The 27,129-nt window shown below is 37.2% G+C and overlaps 1 protein-coding gene across 11 annotated transcripts in view; it reads left to right on the top strand.

Annotated features, from left to right (window-relative positions):
- The window catches only part of MYT1L (myelin transcription factor 1 like), a 476,191-nt gene that overhangs the window by 317,044 nt on the left and 132,018 nt on the right, over window positions 1-27,129 (top strand). For all 11 annotated transcript variants that reach the window (XM_049784897.1, XM_049784892.1, XM_049784887.1 and 8 more), the window contains exon 9: window positions 15,997-16,364. In XM_049784897.1, coding sequence (XP_049640854.1) covers window positions 15,997-16,364 — 368 coding nt within the window. The remainder of the gene's footprint in view (window positions 1-15,996; window positions 16,365-27,129) is intronic.

Below are 27,129 nucleotides of genomic sequence, written 5' to 3'. Positions count from 1 at the left end.
TAATGGAAATATAAATAACAAGAATAAAAAGAACTGTATCTAGCTGAAAAAGTATCAGAATAATGGGAAGGAAGCCCCAAAGGCTGATGGATTTGGTGATAATGTTCTCTTCAACAAAAGAAGTGCAATCACAACAACTTGTAACTAGGAATGCCACAGTAATTAAAATCAAGGCAAAGTCCTGGAGAGAACATTTGTAATCCTCTTTATAATGACCATATTTAAGGCTCATTATTTGTTACCCGAGTATCCATTAAAGTATTGAACAGCTTAAAAACTCTACAAAGAATAATAGCTCATATTTTGCTTGCAGTGTTATTAGAAAATACATATGAAAGCAGCTTCGCAATTTTAAGAGGCATATTTTGCCTGCAATATATATGTATGTCACTATCTATTAAAATATATAATGTTGTATTTCTATCATTGTACATCTGACTCTAAGAATGATCCTATTTCTTTGAGCTAGGAATGTTCACATGCATCTCCTTCATCTCCAAGCTAAATGTATAAATAGCTCAGTCCTTCACTGGACAGAATTTTTAATATTTCACAATTGACTGAATTACAAATCCTTCAAACATCAACTAACCATCTAGAGAAGATAATTCTATTATGTATTTGAGGAAGAAATATTTTGGTTTTCTCTGTATTTTCTTATGTATTTGTAAATGATATAATGAAAATGTTTTTGTTTTTGTGCCACATCTGGTGGTGCTCAGGGCTTACTCCTCATGCTGCACTCAGGGATCAGTCCTGGTGGGCTCTATGGACCATATGAAGTACCAGGGATCAAGCCCAGGCCATCTTAGACAAGGCAAACACCCTACCCTCTCTACTATTGCTCTGGCCTCATAATCATAAGTTATTATGTAGCTTGCTTTACTTCTCATATATTTATATTAATCATATTAGCTCTAAATCAAAGTTGTAGGTACCACTAGTATTGCTTGAGGAGCTTGATAGGATTAATACAGTATTGAGTACCAATGTTGCACTACAAAATTCAACTACTCAGTAATAATGTGGTCATAGATTCTTTTTTGTACATTAAATTTCTTTTTTTCTGGACTTAATATGAACAAGAGAACTTCTGTTGTTATGTTAACCTTTTGTTAGAAGCTTTTGTTGTTAATTTGCAAATATTGAGAAGTAATTAGTAATTTGCAAATACTGAGAAGTAGACTGTATAAACTGGTATACTGTTGATAGTCTAGCCACCTGTGACGTTACTTTGCAACAGTTTTCTCTCTGATGTGATCCTATAATTAAAGGGCATTTTTATGAGACAGTGAATAATAGGTCAACAACATGGGGCTATGCTCCCCATTTGTTTTCTCTCTACTATCTATTACAGCGTTTTTTGAAATCTAACATGAGGTATGCTAGTTCAGCAAACACAAAGTAATAAAGATGGCAGGTACTTTCACCATGTATGTGCTAGTTAGTCTCTTTGGCCTTAGTGTTTTTATTTCTAGGGAAAATGTGGACATATGCTTTCTGAAGTTTCTTTCTATTGGCTTACTGAGAAATATCTTCTAGCATATGTGTCCTTAGTGTAAATATCTAACTATTCATACTAATGAACTGACCACTTTTAGAACCTCTTTTAATATATGAGACCTTTAGATATTTTTTAATATAAGGATGGTGGTTGAGAGTCATGGGCACTTTGGTTGTGGTGGAATGCAATAACTTTGTACATTAATATCAAGTTCAACTGTACTACACCTATATTGCCTAAACTGTATGAAAATTTTATACATATAAAGATAAAGGTAAACAGCATGTATTAGATAAATATAAAGATACCATATAAGTATTCTATATTGGAAAAGCCTCATATTAATATTTTCAACATGCTTGTCCTATACATAACAAGGTTTATAAAGTTTTATAAAGGGAAATAGATGTATGCATTTTGTTTATAGTCAAATGCTGGCAGAAATGAGACAAAGAACTTGTAGGCCACTACCAAAATTTCTGATAATATCAATAAATAGAATTTTATGACATCCTCTAAAATCAAGAATATACATTGGGTGACAAACTAGAACATATGACGAATACAAAAACAGGAGCAGTTAATTTATAAAATCTATACGTATAATACTATATGTATAGTAGTACAGAGGTCTTAGATAAGATACTAAATTCTAGGGGCCGGAGAGATAGCTTGGAGGTAAGGCATTTGCCTTTCATGCAGAAGGTCATCAGTTCAAATCCGGCTTCCCATATAGTCCCCCTTGCCTGCCAGGAGCAATTTCTGAGCATGGAGCCAGGAGTTTCCCCTGAGCACTGGTGAGTTGTGACCAAAAAAAAAAAAAATCACACACACACACACACACAAAAGATACTAAATTCTAAAGTAGTGAGTAAAAGTAGAGTTGAAATGAATTTTGAATGGCCAGTTAGGATAAGGCATTCTGCGGGCCAACAAAAATAATTATAAGAGATGGCACATGGCTCCAGGAGAGGAGCACATGCCTAGAATGTGTAAGGCTTCAAGTTTGATTACTAGCTCAACATAGCACACAGAGATTCTCTTTGATGGCTGTCATGCCTCCAGAACTCTCAGGTCCCAAGCACAAAAGCTTTGGAGTAAGCATTGAATCATCAGGCTAGTGCCACACAGGAGTAGGCCCAGAACCTCCATTTCTTAGGTATGGACCCACTTAAAAAAATAAATAAGCATTAAATTAAGATAGACTTGTTTTTCAAGCCTCTATTCTACCTTGAACACATAACTTGTTTGCTTGTCTCTGTGTCTCTTTGCTTGCTATTTGGGCCCAAATTCTCTCTTAAACATCTAGCCCTTCCTTACCCCCTCTCATTTTTCTAAGTAAGTTTCATTTAATAAGAACTGCCTTGCTTCACCAAAAAAAAAAAACAAAAACTAGGAAGAAAACAACATAATGTGGGTCTCAGTAGTAAAGGACAAATATGAGTATTTAGTGGAATCTATTATATATAATCTAACACTATAGCTTTACTTTGTTGTTATTGTTGTTTTGGTCCACATCCTAATTACTCAGAGTTACTACTGTCTCTGCACTCAGAAATAATTCCTGGAGGGTTGGGGGGAACTACTTGGGATGCCAGAGATTGAATTCAGGTTAGCCATGTGTAAGGCAAAGACCCTATCTGTTATACTGCCGCTAGCTCTAAAAAAAAAAAAAAAAAAAATCCACAGGTTGTGAGATTACCCTAGGTATTGTGTTTCTAAACTCCACACAGCTGGGTCTGAAGAAGCAGGGTAGCAGTGAAGAAATAATACACCAGAACAATAAGAAAAGTCAAGAATTCAGTGGCTTTTAAAGTGGCTTCTCATGGCTACTTCCTCATGGTATATCTGAGCATTAAGCTAAAACTCACTTTTTCATTATGCCAATACCCATCCACCAGTTTGGGGAAGATGGAAAGTAGACAAAAGTTTCTATCCAGTGGGCTTTTACATATCAAAGGAACAGGTTTAAGAAGGAGGAAGTTGGGAGAAGACCTTTGTTTGGGGTTGATAGCTATGTGTCATCTTACACAACCCCCACCACATTTTTATAGTCCTTAAAAATTAAGTAAGTGATGCCTGAGTTCAAGACACAGTTGAGTGCAGTTGTTTGCATTTTCAATCTGACTGAAATGATAATATAGATCCAGTTTCTAAAAGACCAAAAGGACACTTGGGAAAAGCAATGAGAGAGGGAAGAACGATATCCTAATTTTAGAAGCTAGGAAGCAGATTGCTATATTCTAGAAGAACCATCACCCCCCCTCCAAAACAAAACAAAACAAAACAAAACAAAACAAAAAACCTGAGTAGTAAATGGCACTGAGGCATACTGAAAAGTAACCTGAAGCCTCTGTAAAACCCCAAACCCTGAAGATTGATAGTACCTGTTATTTCTGTGTATATTGGTGATATTGGGTCTGGAAGTTAGGAACCTGGTTTACCTTTGTAGAAGTGAGCATTCCAGGCTTCTGCTCTGCTCCTTACACTATGGGAATTAACTCCTCTGGTCTCTGATTTGTAACTTAGAATTCTCTTTCTTGGCAAACAATTAAGTAGGTTAAGACCATTTTCAGATATTCAAGTTTCAGAAAAATCAACATTAAATTTATTCTGGAAGAGTCCCCTTTGTGTATCTTCCTTGGTATATTTCTGCCCATAAGCTCATTCTTAGGAGATACTCTGAAAAAGATTCCATGGGTACAGGGAATGCCAGGTCCTAGACAGGATGGGTGGTGGACATTCCTCCCAAAAAATTGGGTGGGGTTCCAAGTAAGACAAATTCTTAGAACAGTTAGGTCAATTATAAGAACTCAGAGAAAAAGAGAAAGTGCTTCAGGCTTAGCCCAATATTTTTATATATGAAGTTTTATAACCCTTGGGAATCAATAAAAATAGATAAAAATTAAAATGTATTAGGATAAGGAAAATAAACATGTAGAAGATAGAGCATACTTGTGATGTTAGTGTAAGTCCACTATAGTCATTATAATATCAAACTTGAGCATCAATTCAACAAAAATTGGGTTTTCATCAGATTGGGATTATCATGGTAATAAAATGTGCTATTTTTTTTTACTGGGAATGGAAGGATGCTTGTGATGTGCAAAGTGAGCTTAATCTTCCAGAGTAGAAAAATCTGTGTTTGAAAAATCAAGAAACAGTAATACAGACTATTAGAAGAGTAGCTATAAAACCAAAGAATCAGCTTGAATTTTCATCATTTTCATAATGATTTGAAAAATGGACTTTCATTAGGGGTAAAATTGTAGGATTAATGCTTTTCAAACTGATTGCCTTTTCAAATTTTGTGCAAATAAAACTAACTGAAACACTAAACAGATGAGTGTGTGATTCAGTATAAGAAAACTGGAGATAAAATCCAAATGGAGGGAAGACCTGATAAAAAGTTGTAATTTTAAAAATGTATCTTATTTCAAGCAGGGTAATGATGAGAAGAGATGAGATTTAGAAATGTCTTTAGTAGGATATCTTGATCTGGGAGTTAGATCAAGGAGGACTGGAAATCGTGTGCAGGTTAACACAGGTTGGGATCAGAAGATACACAGTATGACTTGCCTGACACCCTCTATTTTATCTCTGACACAGGCTCACTGCCTTTCAGAGAGGCAAACATATCTCCTATTATCCTCCACACATCCAAAAACATTTCCCTAAACTTTATCTCTCTACACCTTCCCATATTCTACTTTCCCTCACATCTCAAATCCCACACAACCCACCTCTCGATAGTTCCTCACCACCCTACATGCTCTCATCTCCCCTTTTGTCCCCAAATCTCCCCATTTCCGACCTCCTTACAAATACACACACGCACACACACACACACACACACACACACACACACACACACACACACACACCCCTCACCCCTACCCACCTTCCATCTCCTCATAGTTCTCTATGTCTCCCTAAGACTCCTCTTTTGGGGGCATTAAGGAAACATCACATTGAGACTATATATAATGTATGGGATAAACACACCTACAGTCCTTTATTTTAGGTGAACAAAGTGTGTGATGTTCTAAGAACTGACATAATAAGAAATAAATAATTGTAGTGCCTCTGGGAGGTAGTATTTTTAAAGTTGTCAGCGTTTCCTTGAGTGAGGGAGGAAGGAAGGAAGGAAGGAAGGAAGGAAGGAAGGAAGGAAGGAAGGAAGGAAGGAAGGAAGGAAGGAAGGAAGGAAGGAAGGAAGGAAGGAAGGAAGGAAGGAAGGAAGGAAGGAAGGAAGGAAGGAGGAAAGGGAGGGAGGAAAGGGAGGGAGGAAAGGGAGGGAGGAAAGGGAGGGAAGGGAGGGAGGGAGGAAAGGAAGGGAGGGAGGGAGGGAAGGGAGGGAGGGAGGAAAGGGAGGGAGGGAGGAAGGGAGGGAGGGAGGGAGGAAGGGAGGGAGGGAGGGAGGGAGGAGGGAAGGAAGGAGATAAAGAGAAAAAGGCAATATATTTCAAGTATGTCAAGGACTTTTTAAGATGATAATGTCAACATTCAGATAACCAATGTGGAAAGCTCTTTTAGAAGACAATTTACAATCCCTGGGAAGCCACCAATAGACTTAGGTGCCAGGAACCACACAATGGATACTCTTAGATATATGTGTGGGAATTTTACTGATAAAACTCACTGATTATTTATGTTTCAATTGAATCTGTATTATTTTGCAAGGCAATCCATATTTAATAATAGGAGACATCATTTAAAGGAATCTAAAAATAAAATAATATTAAAAAGTAAAATTTTACCTTCTTGAAACTATATTTTTTATTCTTGAAGCAGATAGGTCACGTAAACATTTTGAAAACAAATACACTGAATATCCATTAAAGCTATAGCATCTATGTCAAGTTTAAAACAAACATATATAGTTCTAAATCAGCTGGTCATGTTCATAAACCTTTATAGAGAATAAAAGAACAAACTTAAGTAAATATGTCAATATGTGATTATAATTATAAATTAGCTTAATGATATATTTGTAGTTGAAAAGAAATGTCAAAGACTTTTGAAATGCTATTTGAATAATTCAGTGAATTAAATTACTTCTGGCATATTTTAAAAGCTTTTATACATTGTAGAGACTTAGCAGAATAGCCCATTAAAAGTTTAGTAGTAGGAAGAGTCCATTATACTTCAGAGAGACTGGTTGGTCTGTTTGACCCTGTCTCTCCCTCTCCTACTTCTCCAGCGCCTCTCTTTTGAGCCTCTTTCCCTTAACCCCCTCACTTAACCCCCAGGAAATTAACTTCATCATCAGATCTTATAGTGACTTTGCCTCAGAAGAGTTTCTACCAAGACCACTCCAGCTCTTTTTCTGGACTCTAAACTGAGGTCCCTCAAATTCATCAACACCTAGCTAGTTTGACCTACTTCTTCATTAGGACCCAACAGAATCCTTTTATCTGCCTTCTCTAGATAGATGGTTATGTCAAGCTTCTCCTCTGACTTATCCCCATGGTTCAAAACAGGATTGGGCCTATCACTTTAGCAAACTTCCCAGGAAATTCCTCTCTTGATTAAAAACATTATCTGCCTTATCAAGGTTAGTATCATCTCTTCTCTACCTTGATACTACTACTTGTTCTACTACTGGTTCTTTCTGTGTGTCTCTGTCTCTGTCTCTATAGCCTACCTTACTCTGCTATATTAGTTCCTCTTTGGAAACTTTCCAGCCTTTTCTCCTTTAGGGTGACAATCTCGGCTCTGTGCCCCCAAAAGATTAAATAGGGTGTTGCTCTGCTCAGTACAACTTTTCCTGAACGAATGAACCAGTCAATTTATTCATTCAGCAAATATTTATTGAAAAACTACATATTATGTAGTGGCCAGTAAAGAAACAAATGTGGTGATGTTTATGTAGTTTTAGAATATATAACCCAATAAGGAAGTTGACTGCCTTTAGAAAAGGAATTTCAAACACTTAGTTCAATATTTCTCAGCTGTGTTATTTTAAACAAATTATTCAAAATTTCTTTCACACACAAAATAGGGATTAAAATAGTATCTTTTCATGGGGTCAGTGTGTAGGTTGGATGGGTAAATATAGGTGAAGGTTGTTAAAAAACTGGAATTTAAGTTTCTGTGGGTAATGCTGATACAAGCTGAAGTGGGATAGAATGCAGAACTGAAGAATCATGTTCAAATCTCATCTATACTACTCCAAAATGATTATCTTGACCTTGGAATAATTGAAACTATTCAACCAAGACAAGAAATTTATTGGTACATAATTTTCAGTGTGTCTTGCAAATCTCTAAATTCATATAGTTCATGTCTGCGCTATATTAACTCCTCAAGTAATAAGGGCTAGAGACAGACTTCATCTATCTGGCCCCATGTCACTTTTGAAGAGCCATAATACTAAACCCGTTTTATGGTTGTCAGGTCTTTAACTAATCTATAATAAAATTGTGTAAAAAATAAAATAAAAATAGAACAAATTGGAAAATAAAATCATAGAATAAATGCTAGTTAAAAAATGACAGAAGGGGCCAGAAAGATAGCACAGCAGGTACGGCATTGTCTTGAATGCAATTGAGCCATGTTCAATTCCAGGCTCCCATACATCCCATATAAGCCTACAAGGAGTGATTTATGAGAACATCAAGTGATGAGTAACCCCCTAGCACTACTGTGTATGGTCCCATCACTCCCAAAAAGGAAAATAACACAGAGGGCCAACAAGATAGCTCAAGTTGTGCATCACATGCTTAGGATGTGCATGATTGATTTGAATTCCCGATAGTACTTGAATCCTAAGCATTGCCTGACTCCCAGCATCACTGATTATGGCCCTATTTTAAGAAAAAAAAATAGTAACATGCAAATCAGCTTTGAAAGCACTAGATACATAATAGTTTAAATCCATATATGTTCACCTTGGGAACTCTATGATAAGCAACTTTTAAACTCATCTGTTACAATACTGATTCAGTGTGAAGGTTCATGGTTGTAACTTTATTCAGGTCCTGTAAGGCTGGTAGTAATTTCCTGGGCCATCTTTGCCAGCCAATGATGCTCAGAGGTCTCCATGACCAAACACAGTGATGTTCAAAGAACCAGTAGTATCGGGATTCACACCAAGGTCATCTACAAATAAGGCATATACCTTAATGTTTATACTATCTCTCCAGTCCCAACAAGTAAAAAGTTTTACCATATTTAAAGGAATATGGTGATACAGAATATCAAATTTTTTAGGAACATGGAGCTATCAAGTATTCATTTCTAACTTTAGAATAATCATAGTGAGGTTGGAACACATAAGCTACCACAGGATCTTATGAATAGTCATACTTCCTGATGCTGTGAAGTTTAAACTGTGTGAAAAATATAAAATGCACTTAAATTAATGTGTATGTGGGGGAATGTTTGTGAGAATACATCAATACATTGAATTCACTAACCTGCCATTCAGGACAGTCTTGAAGCAATGCTGGCATGTAGAAGTGACATTCTAAGACTGGTATTGTGACCTTGATATGTCCTTAGTGAAGGAATAAATCTGATTTTATCACAATGTGCATGATCATTTCCTCAGACATTTCAGTCAAAAGTCTAAGGTTAGATATGACTCTTTCTCCGCTGCTCTACCCTCATCTTCTTCCTTCAGTGTCCAGTGTCCTCTCCATCTCTTTTTTTAATTGAAACACATATTTATTGAACACCAGATATGTCCCTGACGGTCCCCATAGAACTTTCTATTATAGATCTTTGTGATGATGGCATTATCCTATCTTGTTGCTGTTGTTCTTCAGTATGGTAGTCACCAGCAATATGTGCCAATGTAACAGTTGAAATAGGCCTTATGTGAATGTGAATTTTTTTTAAATTTTATTGAAAGAGTAACATGTGGCTAGTGGCTTCTATTTGGTATACCATAGTTTCAAGATATTATGGTTAATCAATATAGGTCATTTTCCTCATTTTCCTAGTCTAGTGAAAATAAAGGCAGTATGTCAGCCCATAAAATATAATAAGTGTTTTCATTTAATAGATAATTATGGTCAATTTATTCAATATATATTCACTGTGTACCTCTCATACTCGGGTTCATTTAGGGTTGGTTTTTTTTTTTTTTTTGGCAAATATGGAATCCTTGTGAAAATACAGGAAAGCAAAATTAGAAATGGGACAAAAACATGAATTTAAATAGTCGGGTGAACTTATGCCCTTCATATGTGAAAGATATAAGTGAAGGGTCAACACAGAACCTGCAAATTTTATTTACCCAATGCTTCTCTTTGGCAACCAAGCTCCCATTTTTTTCTGTCATTGTTAATAAACGATACCCTTTATTGCACATGTTTCCTGTCAATCTGGGAACTTTACAAAATGCTTTGTTTGGTTGTCACTTAGAAAGATGTGTATGAGTTGCTGACCTGTGATTCACTCCCCTATCTGGAGGAAAGTATGGCATTCATTCTTTTTCAGGGTTAAAAACTTTCTCCTGACAGATTGCAGTCACCTCATCAGCAGACCTGATGTTCACAGCATGTGGGTTTGGGAAGATCCACACTCCCCAAACGCATGTTCCAGAATTGCTTTCCAAGGTTTCACTTTGAAATATTCCCAACTACAGGTCTCATAGACCAAGAGACATCTGCCGATTTAACTAGGTTCTTAAACCACGTGCTGTTCAACACAAATAGAATGAAATCTGTCTTGTGGGCTTGAATTTTGTTTTTCTATCTAAAGTAGACTGGGAGCTAGCAGTCCATGAGAATGAAGAATGAGCAAAACAGAATTGGTATTTATCTCAGAAAGCAATTTCATTTCTACTTTACATTAAAAATAAAGAGAAAAGTTTGGGCATCTAACTAGATAATTGGTAGAACTGAAAGTGTGAGCCTGGATATTTCCAAGCTGTTGAAGAACTAAGTCCAAATGATTTATTAAGTATAATGTAAGGAAATAAAACTAATGGGGAAAATAAGACTTCTTATTCTTGTGACAATCTACTTTGTTAGAAGCTAACACTAGATTTACCTTGGAAGTTTCAATAATGAGCAGACAACTATTTAAGATGTTGGATATATTAAAAAATTTTAGCTTTGGGGCCCGGAGAGATAGCACAGCGGCGTTTGCCTTGCAAGCAGCCAATCCAGGACCAAAGGTGGTTGGTTCGAATCCCGATTTCCCATATGGTCCCCCCGTGCCTGCCAGGAGCTATTTCTGAGCAGACAGCCAGGAGTAACCCCTGAGCAACGCTGGGTGTGGCCCAAAAAACAAAAAACAAAAAACAAAAAAAAAATTTAGCTTTGATCTGGAGCCTTAGTTCAATAGGTAGAGCATTTGCATTTCATGTGACCAACCCTGGTTCAAGCTCTGTCATTATATATATTCCCTGGAGCATTGCCAGGAGTGATCCCTGAGCACAGATAGCAGTAAGCCCTGAGCATAAAGAGTATATCTTCCTCTCCCCCAAACATCAACAAAAATTTAGTTTGGCAAAGGAATCATTTCATTGCACAGGTGGCTAATCTGACCCACAGTTTAGTTCTAATGCTCAGCCTAATGTTAAGACTGAGTTTAGGAACTGGAACAATAGTAGAGCGAGTAAGGCATTTGCCTTGCATGCTGCTGGGTTCAATCCCCTCCATCCCATATGGTCCCCGGAGCCTCTCAGGAAAAATTTCTGAGCACAGATACAGAGTGTCTCCTAAGAACCACCAGGAGTTTTCCCCAAAAAACAAAGAGACTGAGCCTAGATACAGGTTTATTGACTTGGTGTTCTCTTCAAATCACTACCGTATGTTCTTGGTTGGTTTTGTTATTTCTCATATGCGAAATCCAAAACCAATGGCTGAAGGTGAGACTATTGTATGTGGTAGTAGATAAATCTACTCAGACTTTTTCCCTTCATTTCCCATCATCTCTGCACCCCTCATATATCTCCACAATTTTGATGTTCATCTCTTTTTTGTTCCTTTTTATGTGTTTTCTCTCCTTAACACATCCATCTCACTGCAAAAGAACTGTACTTGGATGGATCAAGTAAATATCAGGAATTGAAAATAGAGCATGAATGGAAAACCACACTACAGCATGGACAGACCATGCCCATTTGGTTCTAGAACCACCATATTTCCAATATGACACATAGAACAAAAAGTGTCTAGTAGCGATTAAGTATGCTGAAAGAGTGAAGAGTCAGTCTTTTAAGATTGGGTATGTTTTTCTGAGGTTATTGAGTCAGACTCAGCCCCAATAAAGGTAAAAATTTTCACAAAATAAATCAAAAATATAATTTTATTTCAAAGCAGTAATGCTACATAACCAACATGTAGTTTATTTTTTACATACAAATGTGTTTATTTAAGTATAATTTAAGAGATGACCACTTATTGAAAGAATGCAAGTTATTTTAGATTAAGAGTATGTTTAGCCTTAGAAATCATACATGGTACTCATTTTACATAATAAGAAAGGGGCATCCAAATTACTGAAAAGATTTTACCCAATATCATATGTTAGGATTGAGAGAGGTCCTTTGAACTTTGGGCACTTGGCAATGTTCCATGTCACCATCCTTTAAGGCATAAGCCAATGTTATATTTATCATACTCAAGTAATCACACACAAAATATTCCTAAGAATCAGAACCATATATATCCCTTTTCACTAGTGCCAACAGTCTAAATTAGTTGGTTTTTTTTTATTGCAGTAACAAGTAGTAAGTAGCAAGTTTCTCTAAAAAAGTAAAAATCAACTTATTTTTAGGTATGTTGATATATGAACATTATCAAAAAAGAAATACTAGTTTATTATTCTTATTATGCTGCATGGCTTTCTCTTCTTGAGTACTTTGTATGTTAGAACCATACTTTAAATGTGGTTTCTTTTTGTTTAATCCCTTTGTGTGATTCTCGTTTTATTCATTATTTTATTTTACTTTGGAGGAAAATGCTATGGATAGTTAGAGTTTTCCATTTAAATCAGATGACTCTAAAGTTAAAGTTCAACATCTGTCAAAATGCCACAGTCAACACAACCTCTCATAGCAATTCAAACTCATCATTCTCCACACACAGTGTTTTGCCAACCCATTCCTTTCCACACGCAGAGGACTGGACCTGATGCAAGAGCACCATAAGGATGATAAAAACAAATAGATATGAGAAAAAAGCATAGGATCAAGGACTCACAGCCTCATGGACTGAGATTCTTGACTACTCTCCAATTATATAGTATTTATTGTTTATAAACTGTAAATACAGAAAGAAAAAGGGCAAACATTAACAGACAGTTGTATTTCCATGCTAATATAACCTGGTTAGGCTTTTGCATATCCAAAGTGCTTGATAATTAGTAATTAAGTGTCCTTAAATTACCGTTTTGGCCCCTTTCACACATTATACTCTTCTAAATAAGAAATTTATTTTCTAGCTAACTGTACATTCCACATATTCCATATCTATGGGTCTGACTTTGCCTTGCCTTCTTTCCACTATGTTAGTGAAGTGCACCCTCAGTATTTGGACTCTGGTTTTCCTTCCATCCCTATGTGACATCAGCCAAGCACCCTGAATACTTTCTTCAATGAATCCCCCCCTGTGGGTGTACCCATTTGAAACCCTAGACCCACCCATTTCGGGGAGGGGTCTTGGGAACCGGATAGTAGGCGTAACCTTACCTGCGAGCCCCTCCCATTCCTGGGAGGGGTCTGGAAAAGGTTAGATAAGGCATGGACCAAGGGAATTCGGGCCTTTGGCCGTTCCTCTCTTGGCCCGGCTCGGCTCCCTGGCTTTTGAATCTTGGGGCCGCATGGAGCCCAAAGGAAAGATGGCTGAAAGGAGTTTAGATACAGGGCCAAGAATAACCAGTGCTTGAAAGGTTATGAATAGGCCACACACACGTGGTGGCTAGGGCTTGAATAAAGATGATTCTTCCTAACGCCTGACTGTGAGTGAGTGATTTCACCTGGGCCTGGGACTCGCGGACTGCATGGAGGTTGCAGAGCCACGTGGGCTGGATGGCATCCTCCACCATCCAGCCCCACCGATAATTATTTAACACAACACCCCCCCCCCCCATATCCCTACTTGAATGGTGGCACTCTGCCCTCATTTTCAGGCTTCCCCACCCTAACCTATCTTGCTCCCTGCATTATGGTGCTCTCACCAACTCAACATGCAAATCTCACTGCAACAGAGTATATAGCCCTTCTTTTCTACTGAAAATTTTAGGTCCCACAATTCATTCATCCAAGGCTGATTGAATTCAGCTCTTACATCAAATTCCTATGCCCCACCTTCTACACATCATGCATTCCATTTGGTTGTCTTCCTTTGAATTTTCTGAACCTCTCATCTCTCTGTTATGTCTTATCATTATACATTCTCTTTTTGTTTGAAATTTAATGATTTTTTTTTTTTTGCGTGTGGGAGGAAAAATTCCTTTGGTCACACCTAGGAGCTATTTCTGGCTTAATACTAAGGCATGATCCCTAGCAGCACTCAAGGGACCATATTTGAAGCCAGTAATTTAAACTATGGTGGCAACCACAATCCCTTGCTAGAAAAAGGGTTTGCCTTCTTGCTAAGTCTCTGGATAATGAAATATTTCCCTCTAGATGCCTTGTACATAATTTTCAGCATCTCCTCGCCCTGGGTAACATCTAGCTCCCTTGATGGGCTATCCCTTTTTTTTTCACGATGCAATTCCAGGATCATATCTATGTGTTCATAGTATTTCTGACAGTTTACTTGCTATGAAGAATGATTATTTACTGATTGTCCAAGTATTTTTTGAATTATGATGAGGGGAGGTAAGAGGTTCTAACACTCATCGAAAGGGCTTGCCACAACCCTGCTAAACTTCCAGTGATAAATAACTGAAGTGAGGACCTGTGCCTTTCATTAAGAAGCTCCTGCATGAGAGGATTTAGCACACAGGAGACTCCCAAACAGACATTTCTGGATGTGTTGAAGAAATGCTGGTGATTTCTGGTTCAAAACTAAACGAATTATTCAGGAATATGCCCTGAGCATTGTAGAGTATGGCCATATATCCGTCCTCCCACCCCTGAAAAATGAACAAATCAAGATATAGCCTTTGTTAAAGTACGTGTCTTATATGCCACCAACCCTGGTTAAATCATTAGTCCCATATATGTTCACCATATATGCCAGAATATCCTTGAGCATTGAGCATTGGGCATTGAGCCAAGAGTAAGGCCTGAGTACTTCCAGTTGTGGCCCAATCCCACCGCACCCATAGAAAAATCAAAGTAAGAAAATTAAAGTTCAGGGCTCAGAGCAATAACACAGTACAGAGGTAGGGCACTTGCCCTGCATATAGCCAATCCAGGATGAAACTTGGTCTGATCCTCTGTGTTCCATAAGGTCCCCTGAGCCAGGAGCAATTTCGATTTCTAAGTGCATAGCCAGGAGTAACCCCAGAGTGTCACAGGGTATGGCCCCAAAAGAAAAAACTATAGGCAAAAATAAAAGCAAAGTTCATAAGGAAACATTATTAAAGTATTAATTACTAACAAAACTGAGAGCACATATTTTGCCAAACAAAATACTGGTCCACAGTATTTTTACTTCTATGATTTTTTACCCTTGTTCCTTATAGTAAATTTATAAAACTTCTGTGAAACAAAGAACTGTGATTAGTAAATTAGCAAATTTGGGGAGTTGCTTTTTCTGGTTGTGCGCTCCTACTGTAAGACCTTAGTCAAGTCTGGACCAATTACAGCGTGACTTTGTGATGACTGCTATTAACACTAAGTTCATCTCTTTTAAGCCATGTGTGAGGATGATGGAAGCTAGACTGACACTAGGACACTACTCTGCATATTTAAACATGCATACTCTCTCTTACCAGCAGGGGTTCATCTTCTCTGAGTAGTTCACATGAGTGAAGACATGATTTTATCCTTAGACTTTACAAGCCAAAATATGCCCAAAGATTTTTCACAACATATGTATTATTGACATTTCAAATATTGAAATTTTATACAGGTTCCTGGCATAATTTTTAGAATTCACCTTGCATACAGTGTATGTTTTATAAACTTCTTAAATTATATTGAATTTCTATTGTCAATTGCATATTATACAACTATTCATAAACTGTCTTCCTAAATTTTCTTAGGATCTTCATATTGTGTGGTAAGGGAGTAAGAAGAGGTAGAAGATGAATAGGAATAGTAACTAGATAAATGGAAGCTCTACTTCTTTGTCATTTTATTTCATTAACAGAATTTAGCAGCTATGAAAAAAAAAGCGTGTGTATTTTTCTCCTGTTAGCATTTGGGTGGATGGTGTCACATGACATATGATTTATAGTTAACTTAACCATCTTGTTCAATGACTCCTATTGCTTTGATCCTCAAAGAGAATAACATAGATCTCTCTGTCTCTCCCTGACTTGCCTCTCTTTTTCCTTTCTCTCCTCCCTTCTTCCCTTCCCCTCCCTCATTCTTTCTTTCCCTCTCTGCCCCATTTCTCTCTTTCTTTTCTCTATAGTGTATATGGCTGCCCCTTAGCCAAAAAAAGAAAAACTCAAGATAAGCAGCCTCAAGAACCTGCTCCCAAAAGGAAAGCATTTGCGGTGAAAGCAGACAGTTCCTCAGTAGATGAATGCTATGAGAGCGATGGCACTGAGGACATGGATGAAAAGGAGGAGGAAGAAGAGGAAGAGGAGGAGGAGTACTCTGAGGATGACGATGAGCAGAGAGATGAGGATGATGAAGATGAGGAGGTAGATCGAGAGGAAGAGGAGGAGCTGGAGGAGGAAGATGAGGATGATGATGAGGATGGAGAGGATGTAGAAGATGAGGAAGAGGAAGAAGAAGAGGAGGAGGAGGAGGAAGAGGAGGAAGAAGAAGAAAATGGTAATCTAAAATTTTAGCAAAGTATCAAGCAGTGATATGGGCTAGTTTTTCAGTGAGCACTACCTGGTGGTGATATTCATGCCATATTATGTTTGCAGATAAATAACTCAGTCTGGTCATTGCTGAATAGAACCGCTGTTTATGTGTCTTGTAAACTTTTGTTTTAAATATTTTCTTTAAATTTTATTAGATATTAGTTTTTAATTCAGCCAAGTTACTGTCTAGATTGGTTATCATAAAAATGCTTTGATATATTTCAGGTGGACACATTTATTTTACATAGCCACATTTACCCAGGAAGTCAGGTTACCACACAGAGTCTTTCATTTTGAACCTTCTGAGATGCACCAGGAGATACTGCTATGAGCCAGAATGATGCTATAGGGATAACTTAACCCACCTGCTTCTCAACTTAGGAACTTTGTGTGACTCTTGGTACATAAACTGGTGAGATAAGTTTTGTCTCTCAATAGCAAAACGTTTTACTCAGGGACCATTAAGTAGCCGGAAGGGACAGATCACTGCTGAAATAATGTAATTCATTGACTCATCATCTGCTTCCATAGTCAAGGACCTCATTGCTGATTTGGGCCATCTAACTTTTGTCATTGAGACAGATAAGCTGAAAGTTATGTGGGCACAAGGCAGTGAGCATATTTAAGGCACTAAAACATTTAATATGAATTTAACTTTATATGAAGTTTTTGTTAGTGTGAGACTCAAAAATATGACTTCACAGCTAATCCTTTCATTAAAGTAATTTCTTTTCTAGAAAGAAGTGGAAACGTCTAAAGAATCTAGTTATAGTCTATTACAGCCTTAGAGTTTGCCTCAGAGAAATATCAAAGCATGTTTAAAAAGTGAAGGGAAAATTCCTTTCTTACTTTTCTTCCTTGAACTCAAAGCTCTTAAAGAACCTGAATTCTGGGAGAGCTCCTTTCTCAGTATAAAAAAGAGTCGTTTTAGTCAGTGGAGTCAGCTTTTGTAGATCAGGTAGGTGTGAGTTTTCAGTAACTCTATACAGCAGCCACAAACTTACATTTTTCCTTCAGAAGGTATAATAGTTTGTTCCAGGAGACCTGAATTTTATTTACTAATTCTAGGTCATATCAGTGGAAAAGTCCTTAGGAAAGAGTTCACGGTCTACAGTTACTTACACAGCATTATAGGCATATCTCTCTACACTATATTCCTATAAACATACATACATTTTAAACAAATTAATATTTGTTTCCTACAATAATTTTTCTTGTTTGTGTTGATATAATAGAGCTTGGCATTGGCACATTCTAAGCAGGAGTATCAGAACACATAGAGATTCAAATATCACAAACCACAACATAAAAATTAAGCTTAGTCATTGTCACTATTGGGACATCCTAAGAAAAAAGAGTAGCTCTGTGAAATAAACTATGTAGAGAGATAGGCTTGACTAATTTTGAAAATTTTGCCTGATGCCATATTCATTGTGTGCAGCTTGGAGGGAATCATTATTGAGTCTAATTACTGATTTGTGAGTTGGCCATAACATATTATAAAAATGGTATTGCACTTCTGCAGTTTTACTCTCGGTTAGAAAGAGTAGATAATAAATTAAGTATTTAATGAAGTGGGGTATTAAAGGTACAGAAATATGTGTAATTTGACCAAAGTTCTTAGCCAACTTTTCCAAAGTCACACTTTCAATTTTAGTTAATCCAGAGTCAAATTTTAAATAATCTACTTTAAAAGTAATAAGTATGGGGCTGGAGAGATAGCCTAGAGGTAAGGCATTTACCTTGCATGCAGAAGGTCGATAGTTTGAATCCCAGCATCCCATATGGTGCCCCGAACCTGCCAGGAGCGATTTCTGAGCATAGAGCCAGGAGTAACCCCTGAGTGCTGCTGGGTGTGACCCAAAAACAAACAAAAAAGTAAAAAGTGGTTATGTTTCTGTTGTTTGTTTGGTTTTTTTATCATTATTATTTTGTAATTTGTTTCACACCCAGTGGCGCTCAGGGGTTACTCCTGACTCTGTGCTCAGAAATCGCTACTGGCAGGCTCAGGGAACCAAACCCTAACCTATCCAGGATCAGCCAGATGCAAGGCAAAACTCTACTGCTCTGCTCTGGTTCCAGCCCAAAAGTGGCTTTTGTTTGTTTGTTTGTTTTTGGGTAACACTTGGTGGTGCTCAGATGTTACTCCTAGCTCTGTGCTCAGAAATCGCTCCTGGCAGGTTCTGGGGACCATATGGATTTCCAGAGATCAAACCCTCATCCATCCAGGATCAGCCGTGTGCAAGGCAAATGCCCTACCACTGTACTACCACTCCAGCCCCAAAAAGTGGCATTTTTTTTAAAAGAATCATTGTCTTACTGAAATAATATTAGCTTGAGACTCTATAGATTTTTGTTGTTGGTTATTTTTTTATTTTGACTTCAATGCTTAGAAACAAAGTTTTAAAAAACAGATAGCAAAGCAAAACTGAATACATTTTCATAGAAAATTCAAGTATGTGAGCATAAGTATGGTCATAATAATGCCATGAAACAAACAACTAAGTAATTATAATACCTATGATACTGGAGTGATACTAAAGAGGATAGGACATTGGCTTTGCATGTGACCAATCTCAGTTAAATTTCCTACTTCTCATATGGTTCCCCAAGCACTGCCAGGAGTACTTCTTGAGTGCAGAGCCAGGAGTAACCTCTAAGTATCACTAGTGTAACCCAAACCACATCATAAATACTGTTTAATTATTTTTTAAATCATAGTGTCTATTCTACGATTCTAACCACATGGCTGACCGAGCATTATTGGGTTTTTAATTTCAAAATTTGTTGCATTAAATAATTAACGATGGGGCTGGATGGTGGATGATGCCATCCAGCCCACATGGCTCTGCAACCTCCATGCAGCCGGCGAGTTCCAGGCCCAGGTGAAATTACTCACTCACACGCAGCCATCAGGAAGAATCATCTTTATTCATGCCCTTGCCACCACAGGTGTGTGGCCTATGTCAACCTTTTAAGCACAGCTATATTTTGCTAGCCCTGCATCTTATCTCCTGTTAGCCATCTTCCCTTTGGGCTCCATGCGGCCCAAAGATCCAAAAGCCAGGAAGCCAAGCCGGGCCAAGAGAGAAACGGCAAAAGGCCAAATCCCCTGGCTCAGAGGTTTATCTATCCTTTTCCAGACCCCTCCCAGAAATGGGAGGTCTTGCAGGTAGTTACACCTATTATCCGGTTCCCAAAACTCCTCCCAGATATGGGTGGGTCTTGGGGTACACCACATTTCCCCCTTTTTTAAATATTTTCATGCACCAACGTAATAAAGTGAAAATTAATATACCAGCCCTTTTCAAAAACATATTATTTGCAAAATATACTTTACACCTGTAACCTAAAATTTTATTAATGCTTTTTTACCAAGCACTATTTCGGAACTTTTATGTTTTTATATTTTTAAACTATATTGGGGGAACTTCACTGTTCCTATATTTTTCCTATACACAAGTACTTCAGCATACATGCATAACATACATTTTAAAAACAGGCTAAGTACATTAAAATACACAGTAAAACATTTTGCAATTGAAAATATTAACTTTGAAAGACAACAAAACACATTTAAATCATAAAGAAAATGACTAAGACAAAGATGCAGGTGGTTAGAAATTAGATGTTAAAATGGGCTAATCTGTATTACCTCCCTTATATTTTTATTTTTTAACCACTAACTAATTAAAACTTATTCCATCACCAACTATGAGTAAAATATTACTACCCACTAATTTTCTACACCTAAAACCATAGTTTAATTTGTCCCACGCTGATCTCACCACGTGGCTTTTGTAAACTTTTAAAGTTCAGATGTTGGTTTGTCCCACGCTGATCTTACCACGTGGCTTTCTTCCGTAGTTCCAGGCTCCGCTGCCGGTTTGTGATCTGGAGCGTGGATTCCAGGTTTTTCGCTTTTCCGGGCAAAGCTGAGCCCAGCCAAGCCGATCCCAGCCGAGATTCCAGCCGAGCCGAGCCCAGCCGCTTGGAGCTTTTCGCAGCTTTTTTTTTTCTTTGGGCGCACTTTGCAAGCAAGTTTTCGGCCACTTTTCTGATGCTGGAGGGGCTTCACCGCTGCCTTATTTTTCCCTCCGGGCGCACTTTGGAAGCAGCTTATGGATGTTCAGAGTTTCAAGTGATTTAAACTAAAAGTTCAGTTCGAAATTTCCAAAGTCGAAATCCAAATTCAAGCCAAAGGTCATTTTTAGAAAATCAGTCCACTTTAAATACAGTCTTTTTTCTCCTCCGTTTCCAATTTAGACTTTTAATAAGTTTTTGAAGAGGCCGAGGTTTTTGGTTTTTGTAACAAAGTTTTAGTTCTGGGCCTTGGCCAGATGTGGTGCAAGCTTTCACCTCTCTTGTTTTAATGGCCTTTGAACCCCCAGATGGGGTGTCGGCCATTTTTAAAAATGGTTGCACGTGGCCCAGGGTTTTGGGCTCAGTGCACCCGACAAGAGCCAAAATTAAACTGAAAAGCAGAAATGTTACCATTGTTGCTGGTTTCTTGGGTCCAGGATTCAGGTCAAAGTTCGGAGCGCCAGATGTTGTGTTAAATAAATAACGATGGGGCTGGATGGTGGATGATGCCATCCAGCCCACATGGCTCTGCAACCTCCATGCAGCCGGCGAGTTCCAGGCCCAGGTGAAATTACTCACTCACACGCAGCCATCAGGAAGAATCATCTTTATTCATGCCCTTGCCACCACAGGTGTGTGGCCTATGTCAACCTTTTAAGCACAGCTATATTTTGCTAGCCCTGCATCTTATCTCCTGTTAGCCATCTTCCCTTTGGGCTCCATGCGGCCCAAAGATCCAAAAGCCAGGAAGCCAAGCCGGGCCAAGAGAGAAACAGCAAAAGGCCAAATCCCCTGGCTCAGAGGTTTATCTATCCTTTTCCAGACCCCTCCCAGAAATGGGAGGTCTTGCAGGTAGTTACACCTATTATCCGGTTCCCAAAACTCCTCCCAGATATGGGTGGGTCTTGGGGTACACCACAAAAATTCATCTTCAGAATAAAGATGCCTCCAAAATTACCTAATAACATTAGGTAATTAGGTAATATTACCTAATATGTGAACTTTAAAGGAGTCATCCGTAACTCCTAAGGAAATACAAAACACCATGAGATAACACTATTTTCTTCCATTGTGAGACAAATATATCCACTTTAGTCTTGGCAGTGAAAGTGTAAGAATGGACTCCCTTTCGGACACTTCATTTGAAAATTTTAAATCTCAAGGAATTACATCACCATCATCACCACCAAGGAGTTCTTTAAATCAGTGGTTTTCAGCCTTTTATACACAGTTTGGGGGGGGGGGTAAGGGTGGTACCCATGATTGAAAACCACCTTTTTAGATTATATAGCAATGAATCGCCCAGGAAGATCATTTAGTATAGTTTAGATGTCTGCAAGTTCTCTGCAGACAGCACCAAAGGCCAGTTTGAAATTTTTATCAGACAAAAGTATCCTTCAAGGAAGAAACCACTTTAGTGACTTGATTCCTGGAGGCATTTTTCACAAGTTATTGTCAAAGAGATTAGAGTTATTTGGAGAAACAACCCCCCAACACACACACACACACACACACACACACACACACACACACACACACACACACACACACACACACACCTCTAAACCAACATATTAAAACTGCATATACCCAAACACCAAAACCAAGTAGATGATACCCCAGGAATACCATAATTTTCAACAACAGGGACCTTCAGGAAGATTCCAGAGCCAAGAAAAAGCATTCATTTTACATATACCCCTAGCTGTGTTTACACCAGTGAAAATGAGGCTTCAAAGATCTGTCAATCTATTCCTTTCACATCGCACTTACCAAATATATTCTATCTTACTGCCTAATTTACTTGCTTATTGCTTACTAACTTATTGCTAAATTTAGTGTTAAAAATCACCATCAGCAAAGGTGAGCTTCTGCCATGATAACATCTCTATGACAGGAGAGAAGCAGGCTGAGAGAGAGAGAGAGCATTCATAGAGTGAGTGTCTGTCTCCTCCCTGCATGGGTTTGGCAGGAAATGCCCATTTATGTATGAAAAATTGAGGGTTGTAGCTCCTTTTGCGTGCTGACCAGAATTTTGGGTCCCCAAATTCAAGTGGACCCTCACATGCCTTGACTTACATCCAAGAACTGTCAGCAATTTCCTTCCTAGATGGAAAGCACCTTATTAAGAATTTGTTCATTAAAGTGATGCACAAACTGAAGTTAATGGAGGAGGGTAGTCAGCACAGTAAGAGGAGCCACCCCAGGCAGCACTGGAGCTTACCTATGTACATGCATGAGTAGGCCAGGATCCGTTGGCAAGAAGAAATCACCACATCATGATGAAGCCACAGGGCAAAACAGAAGCTGTTGAACAGATGGGAAGCCTCGGACTCTTTCTACTACTAAGATATCATTATTCCCTCACTGGGTGTAGCTGTTTCCACCTTCTATTGTAAATCTAAATGTGAAGTTTATTGGAAGGTTTCTTTTTGATATACCACCTTGATTATTACCCCAGGAGTCCATAAATTACAAATGGGCCACACTATAAGTTAGAAATTAGGTATTTATTTTAATACCAAAGATTTCATTGTAGTTACATATGAAACATATATATGCTGCATTTAATATGCTCTCAAACATACAATACATGCATAAATGAAAGTAAAGGGCAGAGTAATGCAAAGTAGTGTGTGTTTCTGTGCTTCATAGTGATCCTTTTAAATAGCTGGGGTTGAGGCTACTGTACTCTCATGAAACTGAGGCTCAGAGAAATAGATTATTTTTATAGTTACTGGCCCTATATTAGTCTTCCTTACTATGAAGCTCATGTTTCTTTAACACTTACTGCCTACCTGAACGAGGAAAGTATTTGCATAATTAGTATCATATCATATTACATCTATATGAGTTATGGTTATTACGGAATGTTAATTTTAAAAAATGTTGGAGGGCCATATCCAGGGTTCTCAATAGTTGCTCCTTGTTCTGCACTGAGGCATCACTCCAAGAGGGCTCCAGGATCCATTTGGGATGCTGGGAATCAAACCCAGGTCAGCCACATGCACCTAACCAACTGTATTATCTCTCTAGCTCCCCCAAATTTATTTTCTAGGCAACTAATTATAGGCTGGCTTTCTGTATGAAAATTTTATTTCTAAAATATACTGTAGTAGTCTAAGTCTAAATTTATTACAAGTTTTTCTTTATTATTCTAAGGTTAAAAAAGATTTTTTTAAGAATCATAGATTTTTCTATTAGCAGATTTTATATATGATTTGCTAAATATCTTTCTTGATTTTTATGATTTTAATAAGATAAGTTAAATGCCTCATATATTTATGATTTCTTTTCCACAAAAGGCTTAATCCTTAAATAGTATATATGTAGATATTTATAAAATAATTGTATATATGTATACACAGATTCACATATATATACTCATTCTTTTAAGTACTATAGTATCTTTCAGAGATTTAAAGTAAAATGCCATGCTTCCAACTTTATAATTTGTATCTTAATACAGTTTGTTCCTGAAATGCATTTGAAAATATGCAAAATGTTTCCCTTTATATTCTTTAGTAAATCTCTGGACTCTGTCAAGTAATTAGAAATTTTTAGAGAAATTGTCTTGACCATTAGCTTAAATTAAATAAAATGCATTATTTTCCTTTTCTAAAGGTTTTCCAACTTCCTTAGCCAGTTATTCTACATATGAATCAGTCTAAGATAGATGGTAGCATTTTGGGAAATTCACATTTATGGAAGAACTGGGAGACTTGAGGTTAAATATGAATAATTATGTTAAGAAACTTCATGAATGTAATATGATTGCTCGAGGCAAAGCAAAGTAAGCTGACCTGAGGCAGAATACCAATGTGTCCCCTAGAGTCAGGGGCTTTTTATTGTTGAGAGTCTCTCTGCCAGCTACTCAAATCTGCATCGTTGTCTGTGGTCATTGCCTGTAGGCTTGATTTTAAATCATGTTCTCACCCATAAATACATCCTATACCCAAGTCCTGTTCCAGCAGGAGATCTCTCTGTAGCTACTTGGAAGGAAATTTAAGATAAAGCCTGCACTGTAAAATAATAGCCTAAAACCTTCTTCCTTAGTTAACATTTTTGAGGTGTTTTCTATTTTAACCAGGATATTTGCTAGGTCTCGAGTTATTAAAGCATCTTGACAGGTTGCAATATATAGACTTGCATTTTCATAAGATGACAGAATGGAGGTGATGGAGGGTGTGTGTTGCGGCCTCTGAGTTTCCCTAACTCCCTTTAGGATTGTTGTTCTCCATATTGATTAGCCAATTATCCTCTTATGTCGCTCTCAGGGAAATGTCCCTGATGAGGGAGGCAAGTTGAAATGCAGACAGACTGTGAAAATCAGAATTAGCCAACCAGTTTTCTACTGTAGTCAGCAGAAAAAGCAATGAGTTCTGAGACCAACACAGAAACAGAGATGATGCGTTTAGTATGCAAGGTTTCAGCTTGAGAGCGACTGCGGGTGTAGTTGGGAGAGAGAATGTGATGATTTTTTATCATATTAAAATGAATCTTTCCCTACATCCACGGAAGTGTTATTTGGTGTTTAGCTTATAGTTATGTTGAACTATATGGTTTGTCTTTGGGGAATGAGTGACACAAACCAGACATTTCTAGGTATTGGTCTGTGATTAAAAAAGCAACACTTTCTTCATACAAGCTAATTTTGCAGAGTCATGAGATATAATTATATCTTACATTTTCAGATGCCTCTACACAAATCTGAAAACTTGCTGAGAACATAATGTCATGTACATTTAAGATGCAAGCAGCATGCATAAAGAAACATGCATATCAGAAGTTCTTTTTACATAGGAATAAGAAATAATAAGAAGTAATAAACTATTACTATATAAAATTAAAATTACTATATAAAATAAAAAATAAGAAGTAATAAACTAGATTTAATGTCATTTTATTATATTTGTTTTTATGGTCCACATGAAGAGATTGACATTATAATTTCTTTGTCCTATTGATCTTATTTTTTATTCTAAATACTAGTTTTTCTTTTGTTTGTTTGGGGGAACATATCTGGTATTGCTTGAAAGACTGTAATTCTGGACATCAAACCCAGGCGTCTTACATGCAATGCATATATATATATATATAGTTTAAGCCATATTCTCAGTCCCTAGATATTAGCTTATAGAAGTATTTAGTAGTCTGCAGATAACATATGCATTAAAACATACCTACCATGAGGTATGTTTCTATATTTTTGTATCACCCTAAGCATTTGATTTATGCTCATTAGATCTCAATTTGACTTCCAAATATTAGACTGTTAGGATTCATCCTTCATTCATTTTATGGTCTTCTTTGGAAACTAAAAGTTACAGTTTGTAGATGTACTGGAGAATTAATTAGAATTAAAATTTATCATTGTGAATGTGTTTAGTTTGATATTCTTCTATGCATTTACTCAAGTACTTTTTTAATTCTAATTTGGGGAGTAGGGTGTTGGGCCATACCCAGTGATGCTTAAGGATTACTCCTGACTCTGTGCTCAGTGATCAGTCTTACTGATGTTCAGGTGATCACATGTTGGTGTCAGGGATTAAACAGGAATTGGTTGCATATATGGCACATGCCATAACTGCTAAACCACTATACTATCTCTCTCCCTCCCTCTTCTGTAATTCTAAAACCAAGGTCCATGGCTATGTAGCCAGAATAGGATGTGCATTAGTTTAAGACTGAGAGCTTTGTAGCAGTTTATTTTTTTAGTGATATGTTTTTTCTGCATGCAAGTACTCTTTGTTCCAGGGACTCAAAATGCAATAGGCATTATTCATTTTTCAAAAGAAACTTGTAATTAATATGAAAGAGGAGGACTTACATGGAAAATAGGAACTATAGTTGTTTATATAAAAAAAGACAGAGTAAGAAGTAATAAACTGTGCTGGAGGCTTTACAGTCAAGAACAAGAATAACAATTTTAAGATATGAAGGATTGTCAACCTGTAATATGAACTTACCAGTGTAGTTGTGGTATTAATTCTAGAGGTATTTAGAAATGATTAAATAAATTTATCTATGATAAGGATAAATATGGGTAAACAATTTCCCAAATTCTCTCCTCTATCTCTCAAAAGTGCTCATCCTCATCTAGGTAGCAGCATTTGTCTTAAACCCATCCTATAAAAAAAAAAAAAACCTATAAAAATTAGATTTCCTTTTTCTCCCTCTCGCTGTCTTCTAGTATCAGCAGAACAAAGACAAATGCTCTGCTGAACTGAGTGTTCAAGGTCACAAAATAAATTCAGATATTCTACGATCTCTATGTATGGTGAGAAAATGGTGTGTGTATGTGTGTGTGTGTATGATAAATAAAGAGAGGCAGGAAGAGACAAAGAGAAAAAATGAAAGAGAAAGTCAATCAATATCAGTTGAAAGAATGGTCTTCAAAGAGCTTAGTCTCTGGGTAAAGGAGATGATGCTCTTCTTCAATAAAAATATTAATAGTTTTGACATAAAAGTGACTGCACATTCACCACCACCAAAGTGCCCACAACTATCTACCACTGTCCTCACTTCATTTTGAGTATGCCTATTATAATATAAATTAATATAAATTAACAATGTATTTGTTTATTTATAGGTTAAAATGTATTGATTTAATATTTAAATCACATAATATTAAAAGTCAGTTATGT

This window comes from Suncus etruscus, chromosome 12 (assembly GCF_024139225.1).
Source record: "Suncus etruscus isolate mSunEtr1 chromosome 12, mSunEtr1.pri.cur, whole genome shotgun sequence".
Lineage (NCBI taxonomy): Eukaryota > Metazoa > Chordata > Mammalia > Eulipotyphla > Soricidae > Suncus > Suncus etruscus.
The sequence above is the reverse complement of the archived record's forward strand: the minus strand, read 5'-3'. Positions and strand labels throughout refer to the sequence as shown.